At 43.2% G+C, this 20,303-nt stretch overlaps 1 protein-coding gene across 1 annotated transcript; it reads left to right on the top strand.

Moving 5' to 3' along the window:
- Window positions 1-6,920: 6,920 nt before the first annotated feature.
- On the top strand, window positions 6,921-18,089 carry ADAMTS1 (ADAM metallopeptidase with thrombospondin type 1 motif 1). Its single transcript, XM_082247148.1, has 9 exons — window positions 6,921-7,521; window positions 10,144-10,490; window positions 11,442-11,574; window positions 11,968-12,135; window positions 13,049-13,335; window positions 14,108-14,294; window positions 14,405-14,580; window positions 15,375-15,550; window positions 16,539-18,089. The coding sequence occupies exons 1-9, from the start codon at window positions 6,960-6,962 to the stop codon at window positions 17,272-17,274; spliced, it is 2,772 nt and encodes a 923-aa protein (XP_082103274.1). The 5' UTR covers window positions 6,921-6,959; the 3' UTR covers window positions 17,275-18,089.
- Window positions 18,090-20,303: the final 2,214 nt, after the last annotated feature.

The following is a 20,303-nucleotide window of genomic DNA, read 5'->3' as shown; positions in this document are numbered from 1 at the left end:
CTTACATTGGTTGCCAGTGGGAAGAATGCCCCTTTTACAGAAGTGGTGACAATGCCACCCTAAGAGGCAGCTAAAACAATCATTGGTCCCAGACCAAGAAGATGTAAGGCTCTGGACTTAGATATTTTTATCTGTCAAAATGTTGGTTGGGCTTGAGGACTAGATTGCAGCAGCTCTGGCACAATATGGAGGCCTTCTCAAGTAGTGGTGGCCTCCAAAATTGAGAAATGCAAATAAATTAGGAAAATGAAACACCAGATAGTCATCTTATGAGACCATATTCTATTATGCAGGTTAAAAGTCCCCTAGCAACACTGGAGGAACCCTAGAACTCCATGGAACCCCAATTAAAAATAGCTGCCCCAGCCGAATGCTTCATGTGTATGATCTACGAAAACCTTACATTGATTATTTGGAATATTTTACTTCCTGATCTACCCTACCAATAGAAATGTATATCTTATTCTGCTGACATCAGAAATCTCATTGCAAGAGCCTACCAGTCCATGCCCTCAGGGAGCTTACTATCTAAGGTTCCCTATCTCAAATACATACATAGACATTCTAGGACCATTGCAGACAGGAACCAATATACCTACCACCATGCCATTGATGCTGACATCTAAAATCTCATTGGCTCCTGTCTGCCAGGGCACCACAGAAGAGGTCAGGGGTCTCTTGCAGGGCCACCCCCACTGGAAACCCCAAATATTTCAGTAAACTGCAGAAAACAACAATTGGCAAGGAAAACCCAACATATGTCTCCATTGTTCCATTTGGGATGTCTAGCCTGGGGGTGTCTGCTCTGAACTAAAAGCACCAATATAGTCAGAATGATCAGGTCAGTCTTGGCAATTTAAGGGCTTTGAGTTTATGCAGCACTTTTATACATACCACTCCCTGCCCTCAGGGAGCTTACTATCTAAGATTCCCTATCTCACATACATACATTATACATAGATTTAATAGGACCATTGTAGACAGGAACCAATAAACCTACCAGCATGCCTTTGGTACGTGGGGAAAAATATGGAAACTCCAAGCAGATAGTATGCTGAGGACCCAAGAGCTGAAGGCAAAGTGCTAAGCACTAAGCCATTCCCCGCTATAAGTTCCCTCATTGTTAAGTACCCAATGCTTTAAAAAATCAATTGATGGCATTGAATATTTTGCCACTTTAAGGCAGCCCATAGATGTTTAGTTTATGAATGAAAAAAAAAAAATGACCTGATTTTCCCATCCACGAGAATCTTTTTGCTGTGCCTTTGTATTTTGACAAATGGGGAGACTTTCCCATCGTCAGAATACATTAATCGGCATTGCAGGCATTGGGGTTGATTTACTAAAGGCAAATCCAATCTGCAACTACAAGTGCACTGCAAGTACACTTGGAAGTGCAGTCGCTGTAGATCTAAGGGGAAGGTCTGAAATGAGGGGAAGCTCTGCTGATTTCAATAATCCAATTATGTGCAAGCAAAAATGCTTTTTTTATTTTCCTTGCATGTCCCCCTCAGATCTACGGGGACTGCACTTCCAAGTGCTCTTGCAGTGCACTTGTAGTGCATAGTGGATTTGCCGGGAACCAGCAAAGACGTTCCCCCACCCCAGATACGGGTGAGAGTGCACCTTTATACTGAAGGGGCCATGTCCGCGGGTATGGAAAAGCCCGCTCTTGACTTGCCAGACCAAGTTCATTTGGTTCCTCCAGTGGAGGCCCCTGAAGGGCTCCTTTCCTTTGTCAGTCGACCCCAAGGGCTCACTTCTACGGCGAGGGTCCTTGCCCTTAGTAGCCTGCGGAAGAAAGGTACTTATCCCCCCTGTGAGACCTTTAATGATGTCATCCAGGGTAGCACCAAACAAGCGATCTCCTTGAAAGGGAAGATCAGTCAAGGCCTTTTTAGAAGTCTGGTCCGCAGACCAGCATTTGAGCCAAAAGACACACTGAAGGACCACTGCCGAAACAAAGAGCTGAGACACTAAGGGAGCTGCATCCAAAGAGGCATCACAGATAAACTGCAGCCCCTGGACCAGCTGGTCCGCTAGCTCAACAAAGGCAGGGGGGAGCTACTCCCCATCTAGGGTACAGTGCAAAAGCTTAGCCCATTCGGTCAGAGTTTGCGACACCAGGACAATGGTGAACACTGGCCTCAGTGCCGAACCAGCCAGAGTGTACATATTGCGGGCCACAGCCTCTGCCTTCGGGTCAGCTGGATCCTTAAAGGCAGAGGACTCTGGAGCAGTAAAAATCCGACAGGGCAGCTGTACAGAAGTAGACAAAATGTTGACTTCTGGACAACCAAGATATATGGACTGAAATTTAATAAGTCCCTGCTGAACCAGCTGAATTTCAATCCATGTATGGCCAGCAAGGACTATCCTAATATAAATCAGAAAAAAGTAAATGACAGTACGTTTACAAATCACAGGAATCATTCAATTACAGTGCCACTGTTTGTAATCTAAGGGCTTCCATGTAAGCGCCAAATGATTAGCATTTGCGTCTGACACTCAGCAAGTGTCTCCTGCCATGTGATGTGCGAATATTGTAATTAAGCAACACTTTGCCTTTGTTTTGCAGGAAAAACAACATATAAGTGATAGTCCTCGGCCCGTTCAATTGAATTGGGCACCGGTGGCTTTCCAATTCATTTCCTCCACCCTGGGTGACATCACTACTTAAGTCAACACTCCATAATACACAAATCCCGGGTTTGTACATAGCACAATCGTACAATGGCCCCACACATTAGAATTATTCTTGCATGTCATCATAACGTTCTATTACCATCGCTCACCAACCTTGCTGATTTTTTCTTTTACAGTTGGATATAAAAAAAGGAACGATTATCTGGTATAAATAAAAGAGCGATCACTTGAGTGCACCTCAGATGTAATCAGACTAGAACAAAATGTTTACCATTTCATCCAATATAAAAAATGTTTAATATGTTCAGAAATTCTAATTTCTCTTAATAGAAAACAACACAGCATAGGTCATATTAACTGACAGTTAAATAAAAAAAAAAAAAAAAAATTGAAAACTCCACCCTGCCTTAAAATTGAATTGAACTGTTCAGGTGTTCTGACAGCCGTGAGTGCTGGCTGTCAGACTACAATAGCTGACAGTGGCAGACCAGTCCATCCACTCTGTTAACATAAATAGGGGGATCTATGGACTTCTTTCATTTGGCCCGCAGGACTGACAAAGAAAAATCTTTTCATGTATGGCTAAGCAGACCTTCACCCATTTACAAACGTCATCATACCCACTTCCTCCCCCCTCTTATACAATTATAGGAAAAAAACTGCAAATACCTTTTATTTTTACACCTTCACTTGACATATCCACACTTTACATGATACATCTTGCCACCCCTGCCTCCTGGGATGTCTATATCCCATATCCATGGAGGCAGAGTGCAAGAATCCGCGCATGCGCAGACACGCTGCAGGTCTCTGCCAAGTGTATTTCACCTGACAGAGAGTCGCAGTGCGTATGGGCCTGCCCTGGAACTCATGACAAGATGGTGGCATGGGAGAGGGGCAAGGGAAATTCACCCACAAGACAACATTGGACTAAGCATCGGTTCTCATATATGCAATGACAGACATCGCATGTGATTCGCAGCGCACTGCTCTGCAAATCACATGCATTGTCTGTGCGATGCAAATTCAGCCATACAGATTATATAACAGAATTTGCATTGCATTCGGACACAACTTGCACAGGACCCTTTTTTGGGTCCGCACCAGAATCAGATTGAATGGGTGTTCACACCTATGCGATCCGATTCATGTCCGAACTGACAGTTCGCACTGCGATATGCAAACTGATCTGGGGGTGTTGTTAACTTTGTATTGACATCCCCAGTGATTTGCATATGGCAGTGTGAACTACCTGTGAGTTGAATGCGATGCTGGAACCCGCAGTGGATTTGCAGGGTTACCGCATCGCAAATGTGTGAACCGGGATTGATGGGCTAATAAGCATGGTTTTTTTATATATTTTCATACATTTACAAGGGATAGGGATGTTAGGCTTCATTAAGGATAGGTAGGGTGAAGTTCATTTTTAAGAGGGACACTTTTTGGCACAAAGTATGCAGGCAAAAGACACCCCTGACTATGTTACTGCCAGTTGCAAGGACCATGAAGCATTTATGGGCAAAAGTTGAGTAGTTAAACCCGAAAATATATGTGTTGGGTAAAAAAGTTTAGAGCAATACAACAACTTCATTAGTAAAACAGAAAATGTAAAGATAGAAATCTACACTGAAAAACAAAAGGGGAGCGCAGGGATTTAGTTCCAGAATAGGGAAATTTGGGAGGCATGCATGCCCATACTCTTTCCATTTTAGCTACAAATCACATTAAACCCTAGTGCGACTTGTCATGCAACTTGAGGGTTCAAAGTCGCACCCCATTAGCGGCAATGGAACAGTCCAAATTGGTGCGACTCACATCGCAGCGACTTTGAAAGAGGTTCTTGCTCTATTTTTGGGTGACTTCATAGTGACTTGCATTGACATCTGTTAAATGAAGTCGCTCAAAGTGTTGGCAAGCCGTAATGAAGTCACACTGAATAGTCGGATTTGAAGTTTGCACTCAGGGCTAAAGCGGTATTAAACCCAAAACTAAAATTTAGTATATTGCAGTTTTACCAATCCTTAGATGTGGTGGCTTCTTTAGTTTGGTGGTTTAGCTTTTTTTCCCCTTAGTTTTTACCTGGTGATCCTGCCAGTAACTCACTTTTTAAGCAGAGAAAGACAGTAAGAAAAGTAGATTACAGGCCCATTAAAGTGACACTAAGCAATATCCTTATTGCCAAAAAATAAATCGCACACGCGCACGCCCATTACCTAATGGTCTGTAATCTGTAATGTAGTGCAGCGCAACTAAGGCAATATGTGACATTTCTTAAAGCGGTAATTTACTCCACTTTTTAACTTTTACCTACAGGTAAACCTATAATAAGGCTTACCTGTAGGTAAAATGAATATCTCCTAAACCTGCACGGTTTAGGAGATATTCACCCTGCATGCAGCCACTGACACCAGCGGCGCATGTGCTCTGAGGGTCCGGCGGACCTTCAGAGCTCCTTGCCGGCTCCCTGCTGGAAAGTGAACTCCCATGCACATGTGCGGGAGTTACGTCATCGCGGCCCTGGCAACTCACAGTGTCGGAGCCGCCGAACCCAGAAGAGACACCGAGGGAAGATGCCAGCTGCCTCAGCGGTGACCGGGCGACTGTGTCGGGGCTTCGTTTTAAGGTAAGTATTTCATAATGAGCTAGTATGCGATTTGTTTGTTTTTTTTGTTTGTTTTTTGTGAGAATCCAACCGCTTTAAGACTTGGTTCACACTGGGGCGGCACGACTCTGTACTACTTTGGGGGCGACTTGTGCATTCCCATGCACCACGAATTCGGAGCGACTTGCATGGACTTCACATAATGAAAGTCTATGCACGTCGCTCCGAGGTCGCCCCGAAGTAGTACGGGACCCTTTTTCTAAGTCGGAGCGACTTGTGTCGCTCCTATTAGAACGGGTCCTGTAGCAGTCAATTGACCGCGAGGGAACGCGACTTGTCAGGCTGACAAGTCGCCTGACAAGTCGCGGTAGTGTGAATGGAGTGTAATCCTCTCAAAATAAATAATGTCTCAAAATATTACTAAACAAATGTAGTCCTTTTGTGCCCAAAACAATAGTATATAAAACAATAGTATAAAACTTTTTTTTTTTTCACAATTTTATATACTATTGTTTTGGACCGGAAAGGACTTTTACAGTTGTTTATATAATATTATAAGTTTCACAATAATATTTATTTTGAGAGGATTGAGGAATTTACTATATAGGTCTAATTAATATAAAACAATTAGAAAAAAAATTATACATAAAATAATAAAAAAAAAATAATAATAATAAAATAGTATAATAAAAAAAACATATTTTATTTTATTAAAGGTATCTTGCGAAGAAATATTTTGCAGGCCATCATCTGTAAAACTCTGGACCGGTATGTCGAATTGTTTTTCAAGCAAACCACACTATAACTGCGTGTGTGAGGGCATGTGTGACCTCAGAATGACGTTGTGCCATGCAATAAAAATGTGTGACTGTCATTGAGAATGTAAACCAACTTTGTGTATAAGGAGCCCCCGAGTCTGAAGTCCCCCGGGGCCCCCAAAGGTCTAAATCTGACTTTGATTATATCACTTTAAATGGTTCTTTAAATCTCATTCTTCTGTCATTTTTTTGCTGGACAGCTTGGTCTGCTGAAAAATGACAAACTTACTGGCAGGATCAGCAGGTAAAAGTAAAGGTGACAATTTCTAAAAGTAGAAATTGTGATTTTTAAGTAATATTTTCCATTTCTGCTTTTGGATAGCCTTTAGGTGTGTGTGCAGGAATCCCCTATGAGGAGAGGCAGTGGTGGAAGAAGGAGGAGAGGTGTGGATTGCAGGCTCCATAGGCACACAGCCTGTAATGTCAGATTTCCAGGCTAGCCAAGCAGCTGCTCTCTCCCCTCTCCTCCTCCTCCTCCTCCCTCTCCAGTCCCCATGATTGATGATGTTGGCCGGGCTCCAGCACAAGGAAAGGGGATTGTTCCTCCAAGCACTACGCACGAGATGAGATCAGCTCACTTCAAAGAGCCGGGGGGCGGGGCCCCGGGGAGGCTTGCCGAAGGAGCCCATAAATTGGCGCACGGGGTGTCAGTGTGCCGCACAAATCCCCCAGCCATGCCCCGGACTGTATGCTAAGTGAGCCGGCTTGTCTATGAGCAGACGTGCGCTGGGGAAGAACGAGTGACATCTCTGCTGACTGCCGACCTTTTCCCGACTTCTGCAAAAAAAAAACTTTTCCCGACTTCTGCAAAAAAAAAAAACTTTTCACAACTTCTGCAAAAACTTTTCCCGACTTCTGCACATCTGTTCCCGACACCACATCTGCCAGCCAGGATGAGCTGTGTGCGCTGCCTGCTGCCCTGCCTGGCAGCCCTGCTCTGTGCCCGGATTGCCCTGTCTGCTGTGGCCATGGAAGAGGAGCTGGTGGCCCCTGTCAGGCTGCAAGGGGCCCCTGAGGATGGGAAGGTTCTCTACCGCCTGGATGTCTTCGGACAAACCTTGACCTTGGAGCTGGAGGCAGATCCCAGCTTTCTTGCTAAGGACTTTAGCTTGCAGTACGTCGGGCGACCTAACATCGCTGTCGGGGAAGAGATCGCGGAGCCGACCGGCAACCTGGCCGACTGCTTCTATTCCGGGACCGTCAATGGGGAGCCGGCGAGCAGCGCTGCGCTGAGCCTCTGCTCCGGGATCCGAGGAGCCTTCTATTACCGGGGGGAAGAGTACTTCATCCAACCCAGCAACCACACCATCACCCCGGCTTCACCCAGCCCTGACACCCCATTACTCCTTCATCTGGTCAGCAAGAGGAGCCGTGCCAAGGCTAAGTGTGGGGTGACTGATGGTACCCCCCAACAGCTGGACTCTGAGGAGCCCCACAAGATCCTCACCCCTCCAGGTACTGCACCCTACACCACCCCACCACCAATATCCTCACCACCAATAGCCTCACCCTACACCACACCACCAATCAGATCCTCACCCCTACAGGTACTGCACCCTACACCACACCACCAATATCCTCACCCCTCCAGGTACTGCACCCTACACCACCAATATCCTCACCCCTCCAGGTACTGCACCCGACACCACCAATCAGATCCTCACCCCTCCAGGTACTGCACCCTACACCACCAATATCCTCACCCCTCCAGGTACTGCACCCTACACCACCAATAAGATCCCCACCCACCCAGGTACTGCACCACCACACCACCACCAAGATCTACACCTTGCACCACCCCACCAAGATCCTCACCCTGCACCACCCCACCAAGGTCTTCACCCTGCACCACACCATCACCAAGGTCTTCACCCTGCACCACACCATCACCAAGGTCTTCACCCTGCACCACACCATCACCAAGGTCTTCACCCTTCACCACACCATCACCAAGGTCTTCACCCTGCACCAAGCCATCAGCAAGGTCTCCTCCCTGCACCACATTGCCATTAAGATCTTCTTCCTGCACCACACCACCACCAGGATCCTCTCACTGCACCACACTGAAGCCAGGATCCTCTCACTGCACCACACTGAAGCCAGGATCCTCTCACTGCACCACACTGCCACCAGGATCCTCTCACTGCACCACACTGCCACCAGGATCCTCTCACTGCACCACACTGCCGTCAGGGTCCTCTCACTGCACCACACTGCCACCAAGAGCCTCTCACTGCACCACAATGCCATCAAGATCCTCTCACTGTACCATAGTGCCACCAACATCCTCACCCTGCACCATAGTGCCACCAAGAGCCTCACCCTGCACCACACTGCCACCAGCAAGATCCTCAAACTGCACCTTGTCACCACCAAGATCTGCACCACGCCACCACCAAGATCCTCACCCTGCACCACACCACCATCAAGATACGCACCCTGCACCACGCCATTACCAAAATCCGCAACCTGCAGCACGCCACCACCAAGATCTGCACCACACCACCACCAAGATCTTGACCCTGCATCATGCCACCACCAAAATCCTTACCCTGCACCAAACCACCACCAAAGTTTTCACCCTGCACCACTACCAAGATCCTGCCCTGCACCACACCACCACCAACATCCACACCTTGCAAAACACCAAGATCTTTACCCTGCACAACACCAAGATCTTTACCCTGCACAACACCAAGATCTTTACCCTGCACAACACCAAGATCTTTACCCTGCACAACACCAAGATCTTTACCCTGCACAACACCAAGATCTTTACCCTGCACAACATGAAAGTTCCTCACCCTTATCCACACCCACCACCACCAAAATCCTCACCCTGCAACACACTACCACACCTCCACAAACCCTCCATAGTTGCAATGATCTGCATTATGCACAGGGATACATTGTTGCAAAACTTTATAACCAGTTTTATATTGTTTACAAATATAGATTTAGATAGATAAAATATATGTATTTAGAAGGTTTTGTTTTTTTTACCTTTGTGATATATACTTTATTTATTTATTTTTGCAAACATTGCATAATTAGGAGCTTCCAATAATTCAAATCTGTCCCATATATATCTTGCACAAAAAAAAAATCTAATACCAGCAGAAAATGACCAAATAATCCCATTAAGGACCCAGCCTAGTCCTGAGATTAGCTAAAGCTCATATTTCATAAAAAAAAAAAAAATGACTATTTTTTTTCACCAAAAGTTTTAATGCAGAACACCTGATAATTAAAGTAAAATCGACTCTATGCTTTCAGTTCATTGGCTCTTCCCTAACCAATAAATGTGCAGGGCAGCATGCCATGGAGCCAAGCCATGGGGCTGTACCATTCACAGTTTGGCAGCGCACCGCACAAGCTGCACAGCAGATTGGAAAAGAGGCTCGCGGTGAGCCCGGAGTTACAGGAGTTAAACCATGTGTGCTTAGGAATGATATCATTGCAGAAATTGGACAGGTCGCTGCTTGCACCGTTCCCCTAAGTTTTTTATGAAAAGAATTATACATTTCTATGGTTTTGCACCTTGTTATACAAGGCTTGTAAAACATGAGCCTCCATTCATAAAAAAAAAAAAAATCTGCTACTTGTGATTGCAAATTATATAAAGTATTGCAACCGGAGGAAACTGGCTGCACGCTTTCACCTTGCAGGGACTGTATGAAGTCCATGTTTCTGGGCAGCTTGTAGAGATGGTGCTGCAGCTAGGGAAGTGGTTAATAGAGCTCCAGATTGTCAGAACAAGGGTACAGTGTGTTGGAAATGTGATGAGGTTTCAGGCTTGGAGATGTAATCTGTCACCGGCCCCACATACAAGCACTGTACAGGGACTGCTTGCTACTTATTCAATGTTCAAAAATTGGTAGTGACTCATATCTTGACTTGCAAGCCAAAGATGACTTAATGTGAGAAACAAGGACAACTTGCTGTTGGAATGGTTTAGCACTTATGCTAAAAATAGCAAATCCTGAGTGTCATTTCTACGTTTTTTGCTTTTTGTTTTATAACGTTTAAATTGTGCAGCAGATTGACAGTTGCTCTTTTGTACGTTCTCCTGTGCAGGATTGGGAAACACACGGAAAAAGAGATTTGTCTCCAGCCCACGCTATGTTGAAACCATGCTGGTAGCCGACCAATCTATGGCTGAATTTCACGGGAGCAATTTAAAGCACTACCTCCTCACATTGATGTCAGTGGCTGCAAAGCTTTACAAGCATCCCAGCATCCGAAACTCCATCAGCCTAGTGGTAGTGAAGATCCTGGTCATCTACGATGAACAGAAAGGACCTGAGATCACAACCAATGCTGCCCTGACTTTGAGGAACTTCTGCAGCTGGCAGAAGCAGCATAACCCACCCAGCGATCGGCATGCAGAACATTACGATACAGCCATTCTGTTTACGAGACAAGTAAGTCAAGTTTATGTCTGTCTAATCTTCCATAAATGTCTTAGATATGCAATTACAGCCCAGAATGTTTCTAGCTGTGATGTGCTCTAAAGTGTAAAAAAAAGTTTCCTAAGATCTCAAACATTTTATTCTTTTAGGCCAGGGACAGCAGCCAAAAATAAACATTTACCGCCAAAGTTTTGTCCTTGAGCTAATTTATTTATTACAGGTGTTTATATAATGCCATCAATTTATGTAGCACTTTACATATATATTGTATGTTCACATCAGTCCCTGCCCTCAAGGAGCTCACAATCTAAGGTTTCTAAGGCCGGCCATACACGGTTCAAATCTCAGCCGGTTCCTGCTGAACCTGCCAAGATTCAAACCTTTGATGGGCAGGTTTCCACAATTCCCCCATCAACACAGACAGTGTTGACAGAGGAATCAGCAATTGTCTTCTGCCGGCAGGGGTGGGGGGATAAGTCCCCGCGGGGAGAAGACATTATTGCTAGCAGCTATAGCAGTCGCTAGCGAAAATCACAAGCAAATGCAGCAGGCTGATTGTATCCAAGCAGATTGATCGATCGATCAACTGTACCAAGTTGATCGCTCAATCTGCTTGGATACAATCAGCCTGCTGGATTCGCTTGTGATTTTCGCTAGCGACTGCTATAGCTGCTAGCAATAATGTCTTCTCCCCGCGGGGACTTATCCCCCCACCCCTGCCGGGAGAAGACAATTGCTGATTCTTCTGTCAACACTGTCTGTGTTGATGGGGGAATTGTGGAAATGTCTTTCTTGCAACCGGTGGTTGCAAGAAAGGAATTTGCACTGTGTATGGCCAGCCTAACTCACATTCATACATACCGGGCCAATTTAGGCAATAGCCAATTAACCTACCAGCATGTCTTTGGAGTTTGGGAGTACCTGGAGGAACCCAATTAATAATAAACCTGTTTTGTTTTCTAGGATCTTTGCGGAGCTCAAACATGCGATACCCTCGGCATGGCCGACGTTGGAACGGTTTGCGATCCCAGCCGCAGTTGCTCCATCATTGAAGATGACGGCTTGCAAGCAGCTTTTACCACGGCCCATGAGCTAGGTAGGACTCTGGTTTTATATAGGAAGGCTGGGGGTTTGCTGTCAGGCTGGGGATATAAGTTATGCTCAAACATAAACTTCTCAGGAAGGAACTTAATGTTTGTTTAGACACAACAGATGGTCAGAAGATGTTTATGACACCCTAAGCTACAAAGCAAGCAAGAAAGGAATGCGTTCTGAAGTGTTAAACTTTTATGATAAGGAAATACTTGAACTCTTGGGAAGTTTGCAAAATGCTTAATATTGTCTTGATTAGCGGAAGACTTCCCTCGAGTGCATTGTTGAGTTTAGGGAAGGGTTGTAAAGTACACTTCACACTGTGAATTTTTCCAATTTTTGAGGGAATCAAAACCCTCTCCTGCATTTTTTTATAACGGAAAATTTCTGTTTTCAGGTCATGTATTTAATATGCCACATGATGATGCAAAGCACTGCTCCAGCTACAATGCAGAGGACAAGGATTCACATATGATGGCTTCAATGCTTTCCAATCTGGATAGACAGGAACCATGGTCTCTATGCAGTGCATACATGATCACATCTTTCTTGGACAACGGTCATGGTAAGTGTGTGATGATACAATATCACATTTGTGTAATAGACTTTTTGAAGACAAGCTGCAAGATAGAGATGGCAGTTAGTTTAGACTAAGAACCAAGAGGGCTTTTTTAAGGCTTCTATTGTCTTCCAAAAGCTGAAAATGCTTTAATGTGGTTGTAAACCTCAGACATGAAATATGAACAAAGCATATTCACTTTTGTCTGCTGCTTCATTCCTCTGCTATCAGCATGAATGACATCTGACAAGTTTTCCTGACACCTAGAGAAAAATGGTGACATGGGGAGAGACCTCCAGCAGATTGACAGCCTTAGCTCTGTTCCTGTGTGCTGTGTGAAGGGGGTGTGTCTCTTCCATCCAATCAGCTCTGAGCTCTCCTAACTGAGCTCTGCAGAGTGTAATTTCAGCTCTCTGCCCCCTTTTTTTCTGAGGTCTTAGACAATCTTTAGAATTAAGCACTTTTAACAGGTGTAGATAAGAAAGGGCTGCAGATAGACAGGTACAACTTATGTAGGATAATTTGTTTAATCTCTGTGTATCACCTGAGGCCAGTCACTTCACTGGGTATACAGTATGTAAGAGTTTACAACCACTTTAACTCTTTTGATGTCTTATCCCAGTTGGTCCATAAAGTAAATACTGTGGATGTAGGATTAAAATAAAGATAGTTATTCCAAGTAGAATAGCCATTTTAATCTTTATCTTTATGAAGGTTGTGTGCAGCTTTAGCTTGAAAGGAGCTTGAAGTAAAGTATAAAAAAGTGTCCTTTCAATCTTATTGAGAGTTATTCCCCTTTAAATGAACTCCAAGACCCCATTTGACTGGGCACATAGTCAAGCGAGATGTCACAAGTTGTGAGAGCATGTTCCCTGAAAACATTTGCTGTAAAACTTTTTTTTTTTTTTTGTTTAATTAGGAGAGTGCTTATTGGACAAACCAAGCCGACCCATCCAGCTCCCATCAGATCTCCCTGGAACATTGTATGATGCCAATAAGCAATGCCAATTTACATTTGGAGAAGACTCCAGACATTGTCCAGATGCCGCCAGCACGTGTACGACCTTGTGGTGCACTGGAGTCTCCGGAGGGCTGCTCGTGTGCCAAACTAAACACTTCCCCTGGGCTGATGGGACCAGTTGTGGAGAAGGGAAATGGTGTCTTAAAGGGAAGTGCATTCAGCAGATGGACAAGAAGCATTATGAGGTATGTTTCTGGTTTCGCTGTATAATTCTTTTCAGTTAGTATTTGAAATTCAGTATTTTTGTTGGATCATTCCACTACATTCATATTTCAAGACTGGGCAATTTCCAAACCCTGGCACTGGGGCAGCTTTCATTGGAATATCAAATTAATTTGATAAAACTTATGCAAGCTTTAGATAATGCCTTGAAATGTTAAATGTTGTAACTGGCAATAAACTCAAGATCTGTTTTGGAGAATTTCCAGTGCAGTTTTTATGGTTTATTCTAGTTTGATATTTAAATCATGGCTCAGATATAGTTTAGATACAATAGGGGAGATTTAATAAAACCGGAGCACTCAAACTTTGGTGAACTTGTGCATGGTAGCCAATCAGCTTCTAACTTCAGCTTGTTCAAATTAAGCTTTGGCAATAAAACCTGGAAGCTGATTGATTTCTCTGCAAAGCTGCACCAGATTTTGCACTCTCCAGTTTTAGTAAATCTCCCCCAATGTCACCTTTGGCAAATTTTGCGTTTTTATATCGGGATAGGTTGATTTCTGCATAACAAGGGGGATTTTAGGACCTACCTTTTTAGATTATAAATTTCTGTAGCAACAATTTGTATATTTGTTTTTAGAAATCTACTTGATTTGCCTAAAGAATGATAAACTGTTGTTGGTTGCCATCGTTTTTGTGATTTGCAAGATGATCATGGATTTGCAATTGCCTTTATTGTGAAAGTGTTTTGTATAGTTAAAGATGCTTAATGATCCTTTTTTTGTATAATTTCAGACTCCAGTGCATGGTGGTTGGGGAGCATGGGGACAATGGGGAGAATGCTCCAGAACTTGTGGTGGTGGAGTCCAGTATTCTGTGCGGGAGTGCAACAACCCAGTGCCAAAAGATGGAGGCAAATACTGCGAGGGGAAAAGAGTTCAGTACCGCTCATGCAATACTGATGAATGCCCTGAAAATAATGGTAAATTAATAGTAACATACAGTTTTACAATTAAATCCTGATCGTGAACTGAAACATTATTATAGGTATAGTTTTCGCATGGCCTGATGTGTCTTACGTATTCTCCCCAGGCAAGACATTTCGTGAAGAACAGTGTGAGGCCCATAATGACATCTCCAAGTCTGCCATTGGAAGTGGACCTGCTGTTGAATGGACACCTAAGTTTGCCGGTGTTCGTCCAAAAGACCGCTGCAAGCTTATGTGCCGAGCTAAGGGCACTGGATTCTTCTTCGTACTGAACCCCAGGGTAAGCTCCTAACTCCTGAAATTATATTCTGATATATATTTACATATATAATTCAGCACCAAATGTTGTAGGTTATAGCCAGGAATTTATAAATCAAAAATGCCCTGAAATCAAATCAGCTTGATAGTCTGGTAATTTTGTTTAAAGCTGAACTTCAGCCAAAAAAAAAACTCTTCTGGGTCCTTCCTTAGAATTTTCAAAAAACGTATTTGAAGTGTATGTACATTTTTTACTTTTCTCCGGGCTCTCATTCTCAATGCGGAATTACATTTTCCTTTTAAAATCATGCCATTCTTGGCAAAAGTAGTGCAATCCCAAACCACAATCCCACCATTTGTTGCAGGAAACCATATTGGTGTATTATGCCCAGTCATCACCCAGTTTTACCACCGCTAAGGGAGTATTTAGGCAAGTGGGAACATAAAAGATGGGGAGGATGATAGTGGGAGTCCTGCTAAAATATGAGGTTAAGGTAGGTTCACTTTGCACAAAAGAGAGCAGTTGCATTGACCAGACTCTTTAAACGGAATCTGCAGGGTAGCCAACTGCTCTTAGTTTTTTCTTCATCCAGGACACATTAATTGGCAGTTAGATTCTAGGTTTGTAAATTGATTCACAGTACTTAATCAAGTTTATACCTCATTCCATAAGTTGAGTTTTAAAGAATATTAAGACAGATTTCAGGCTTTAAAAACCACACTAGGCTCATATTTTACCAGCATTGTCATTGTGTGCTTCCCAGTAAATCATTAGTGGTTGGGCCTAATGAGCTGTTTTTTGTTGCCCCAATACAGGTTGCTGATGGTACTCCATGTAGCCCCGACTCCACCTCTATCTGCATCCAGGGTCAGTGCGTCAAGGCCGGTTGTGATAGAATTATTGGGTCCAGCAAGAAGTTTGACAAGTGTGGTGTCTGTGGAGGAAATGGATCCACTTGCAAAAAAGTCTCTGCAACCTTCACGAAAGCACGGTATGTTGCAACTAAGTCTTTTCTCACATTTTCAGAGCTTCTCTTCATCTTTCACCCTTCAGAGTTAATCAGTTGCTTAAGCCTTTGTAAGATTATAAATAATGCACTCACTGAAAGGAATTTCAGTGTCTAATTAATCAGTAGGGCATTATGTTAAATGGAATAGTAGTGTGTGTTTTTTGACACGTTTACAGTTTAACTCATTCAAAGGACAAAAGTCCAGTTAATCTGTTACTATTTAAATGGAAACTATACCATATCCATAAAGTTTAAAAACTGGCCAGGTAGAAATATGTACACCACCATTAATGTACCAAAAGAACAAGGGTGATGCTGTAGGCACCTCCTGTCCTTATCAAATCGCTATCTTTTGATGCTTTGGCCATTTTTAATTCTGCGATCACAGCACTCATGTGCATACAGCTCTTTTACTTCAGAATTCTATTAATTCCATTCTATTAATTTAGAATAGTGGAGCTCCTTAGCATCTAAAACGGTGACTGTATCACAAAAAATTCAAGGAAAGTGGTTAGTTATATGTAACCATTAAGATGCTAGTGATATAGTTATAAAAACATATCTTGTGGGGCTAAGGTTCTGCTTTAAAGCGGAGTTCCACCCAAAAGTCCTAAATCTCTCTGCAGAAAGTGTCAATTCCATAGAAGACTGTGGGAAATTTCTGACACCCATGGCGATTAGGAGGCTGGGCATAGGTCCTTAAAGTTGTCATCAAGAGTTTATTTTACACACAATAACCTTACCATGATTTTCAGATTGATCAATTTGCACGGAGTTCCCCTTTTAGTTTGTGAAGAACCTCCCTTTAAAAGTTATCCTATGAATGAGGCAGACATCACTGCTTATGGTTTTTAAATAAGTTTAAAAATCCCTACTAAGGAAGACCTTATTTATATAAACTGGATTTACATGTTTATTCTTTTTTGTCTGTTTAAATGTGTTAATTACTATGTGTTTTTGATTTTAACAGACCCGGGTACCATGACGTTGTTACAATTCCTGCGGGAGCAACAAACATTGAGATCAAACAACGTAACAACAGGGGATCTATGCATGACGGCAGCTTTTTGGCAATTAAGGCCGCAGATGGAACTTACATCCTTAATGGAGATTATACACTGTCCACACTGGAGCTAGACATCTCTTACAATGGCAACTTCTTGACCTACAGCGGTTCCACGGCATCCTTAGAAAGAATTCGAAGCTACAAGCCTTTGAAAGAACCGATTACTATACAGGTCCTCATGGTGGGAGAATCTCATCGCCTAAAAATAAAGTACATTTATTTTGTCAAGAAAGCAGCTCAACCAGAAAAGACCTTGAATAAAAAGAAAGAGTCCTTTAACGCCATTAAAGAAACCATTCTCTCTGAATGGGTCATTAAGGAGTGGGGTGAATGCTCAAAGACTTGTGGATTAGGCTGGCAGAGAAGATCAGTCGAGTGCAAAGACTTGAGGGGTCAGCCTTCAAAAGACTGCGCTAACGAACTAAAGCCGGATGATGTTAGGCCATGTGCGGACATCCCTTGCCCCCAGTGGCAATTGGGAGAGTGGTCTTCGTGTTCTAAGACCTGCGGAAAGGGCTTTAGAAAGAGACTTTTAAAATGTGTCTCTTATGAAGGTAGCAACTTGCCTCAGGACAACTGCGATCCTTCAAAGAAACCTAAACATTTAATAGACTTTTGTACTCTTTCCAACTGCAGTTAAAAAGCATCCGACTCAGAACATTACTAGGGTCTATCAAACAAAACTGAACATGCTGAAAGCAGAAGGCTCAGGTAGAACGTGTTTGGTCAATGTGCATAAGGTGAGAGGATGGGAAGTTTATTGAGAAGGAACAGTGCAGATAACTGCCTGTTGGATTGGACCATCAGGTTGAGCAGCACATGTAGGTTTGAATGAAGGGCAAATTAGTGTCACTAAACCCTTCATCATTAGAACCCTGAGGCATTGTCTGTTTTTCAAACCTTAGCGTCTGTTACAAGTTAGATGAAGCTAACTGGCAGCCATGTTGGTTGTTGACACAGGTCTGGACAAGCTCCTGGGGCCAATGAGCCTAAAATAACTTCCTTATCTTTGGAGTGGTCTGTTTTCTGGCTCTAAGATTGGACCGATTGGCTCCTGATATTTTTTTTTCTATTTATTCATCTATTCCTGTAGCTGACAAAGCCTGGGCTTCTCACAGACTGTAAGCCAGTCATTCATGGCATTTTTCTTTAAGGGTTTTCCGATCTGTTCTTGAATATTGTCCATAGTGGGGTTAACCTACCTCAGTCAAGAAAGGTAAAATCAGGAGCTCAAAAGGATCTTTAGTAAAGTAACAATGGCTGCTATGGTGTCACAGTATATATATATATATATCTATTTTTTATAAAGAAATAAAGCCATATTCTTATTCATATGGGATGTGCAGATTAGTTGGACCAATACATTTTTGCTATATTGCAGCCTGCTAATATAGTTTAGAAATATAAGAATGATCATTTTATTATTCAAAAGTTGACTGTTGGCAACCAGTGCTTTAAGTGGGTCGGTATGCACTGCTACTCAGTACCACCACTTCCAAATATGGCTCTTGAGCATACCGCCACCTCTCCGTGTGCCTTAGCGTACCAATACACTCATTTTGGGCATCTGCGCCCTCAATTGCCCCCCCCCCCCCAAGAATATATCCCACTCAAGAGCCAGACCAGTCACCACCAGTGAGTCCCCCTGCTCCAGAGTCCCAGCCCAGGCCAGGGGGGGTGCTCTGTGGGGACCCTGATGTGGGGTGGGTGAAAATTTTTATAGGCTATAATAGAGTACCGGCACCTCTTTTGGGCCACTTAAAGCACTGTTGGCAACCAGATGTTCAAATGAACTGATACTTAAGTTTATTTGTTTTTGTCCTTAAATTAAAACACCCTCAAACTTCTTTTAGACTCTCGGTGGTAACATTCCCTGTACCTGAGTTTCCACCTTCATTTTTTGTAGGCTCTAGAAAAGTATTCTCACTCGTACTGCTGGATTCTTTACAAGAAAGCAGCTGGAAGAGTGAGACTTCCACCTTTCACATGAGCTCAATCAAATCCAAACCGGTGTTCCGTGAAAAAACCATCGCCGTGAAAATTCCCTACCCCCGTCACTTCCGGTGCACCTACGTCACACCTACGTCATTGAACAGCTGAGGAGCTTACTAGTGCGCATGCTCGGAGGGTAGGGAATTTTCACGGTAGTGTGTTGTAACGTTACACCGCATCAAAACATCTTGGCTGCAACATGAGTCATCTCCGCTCCTACCCCTGTCACTTCCCTGATCTTGGCTACTAAATATAAAAGCGGCGGCGGATCTATGAAAAAACCCGCCGCCGCTTTTACATTTAGTAGCCGAGATCAGGGAAGTGACAGGAGTAGGAGCGGAGATGACTCGTGTTGCAGCCAAGCTGTTTTAATGTAACTGCCGCAACAGCTGAGGCGGTGTAACGTTACAACACACTACCGTGAAAACTCCCTACCCTCCAAGCATGCGCAATGCTAAGCTCCTCCAGCTGTTCAATGACGTATCCGGAGCTGTGAGCATGCGAACTGCTACGCTGCTCAGCTGTTCCATTACGTTTCGGACAGGAAGTGACGTGGGTATGGAATTTTCACGAGGTATGGTTTTCTGACGTTACACCGGACTCTCAGGAAGGGAGTCAATAAGAGATAAAAGAAGTCAACTGGTAATTCTAAAACTGAGTCTACATGTAGCTGAAATATCAGTTCTAGGTGGACTAAAACCCTATCATAATCCATCTGGTTGTAAATAGTTTTCTCAAGAGAGTCAATAACATCAGTAGAGGTTGGGGAGGGAGGGGGGTCTAAATTTAGGCCAGTATAGAGTGTAGGATTATTCTTCTATATGTATAGAGATGTAAACAGAAATTTCTATATGTTCCATATTTCAAGTGATGCAATATGGAAATATATTAGATTGACAGTCCTGGGGATAGCAGGTCCATCCACAGCTGTTGGCCAACCGCTATGTGTCACTTAGGTCAGGTTGGAGAATATGACTTTTAATGTGTATATACACCAAGTATACTTCATAAGTATTTGTGTCTGCCTCTTCTATGAAGGGATCGTTTCAATGTCATATCATATACCTATTTATTTTTGTACATCAAGTCTGATTATATATTAAGTTATCGCTTTCTATAACAAAGAAAAGAGTATTTATGCTGTATTGTATGTTACTAGAATTATTAAAAGAACACAGTGACATTCCTTGACTATCTTGTTTGGTGTCTTGATTTTACATGATAAAATGATTGTAAATGTGTCAGCTTTTTGGCTTGAATTCTTTATGAGTTTGCATAGCATGCCCATTGTGGTTTACGCACTTGTGTACTCTCTTTGCTTGGGTAAAGGAAGGGAATAATAAATCAGCCAAATGAGTCTAAGGTGTATGACATGGCGGGTGTATTGTGCAATGTAGTCATCAGCTGGGAATGATGTTAGACTTATACATTGCAATTTGTAGAAAACTATAGACACTTTTGACCACCTTTCTATTGCCAAAACTACCTTCCATGTTTTATTGTTTTGACCTTATAAGGCTATAAAGCTGGCTTAAAGTAGTTTGCTTTGAAAATTGTCATGGTTAGCATGAACGCAACTCACTGACTTAAGTGGAACTTGGCATTCAATTTATGAAATGTTGGATAAATGAACTTGAGATACTCAACCTTGACCAAGTGTAACAACCATTTAAAGGG

This window comes from Pelophylax lessonae, assembly GCF_965119305.1.
Source record: "Pelophylax lessonae genome assembly, chromosome: 2".
NCBI lineage: Eukaryota > Metazoa > Chordata > Amphibia > Anura > Ranidae > Pelophylax > Pelophylax lessonae.
Note: the sequence above shows the minus strand (reverse complement) of the source record. Positions and strands in the feature narration are given on the sequence as shown.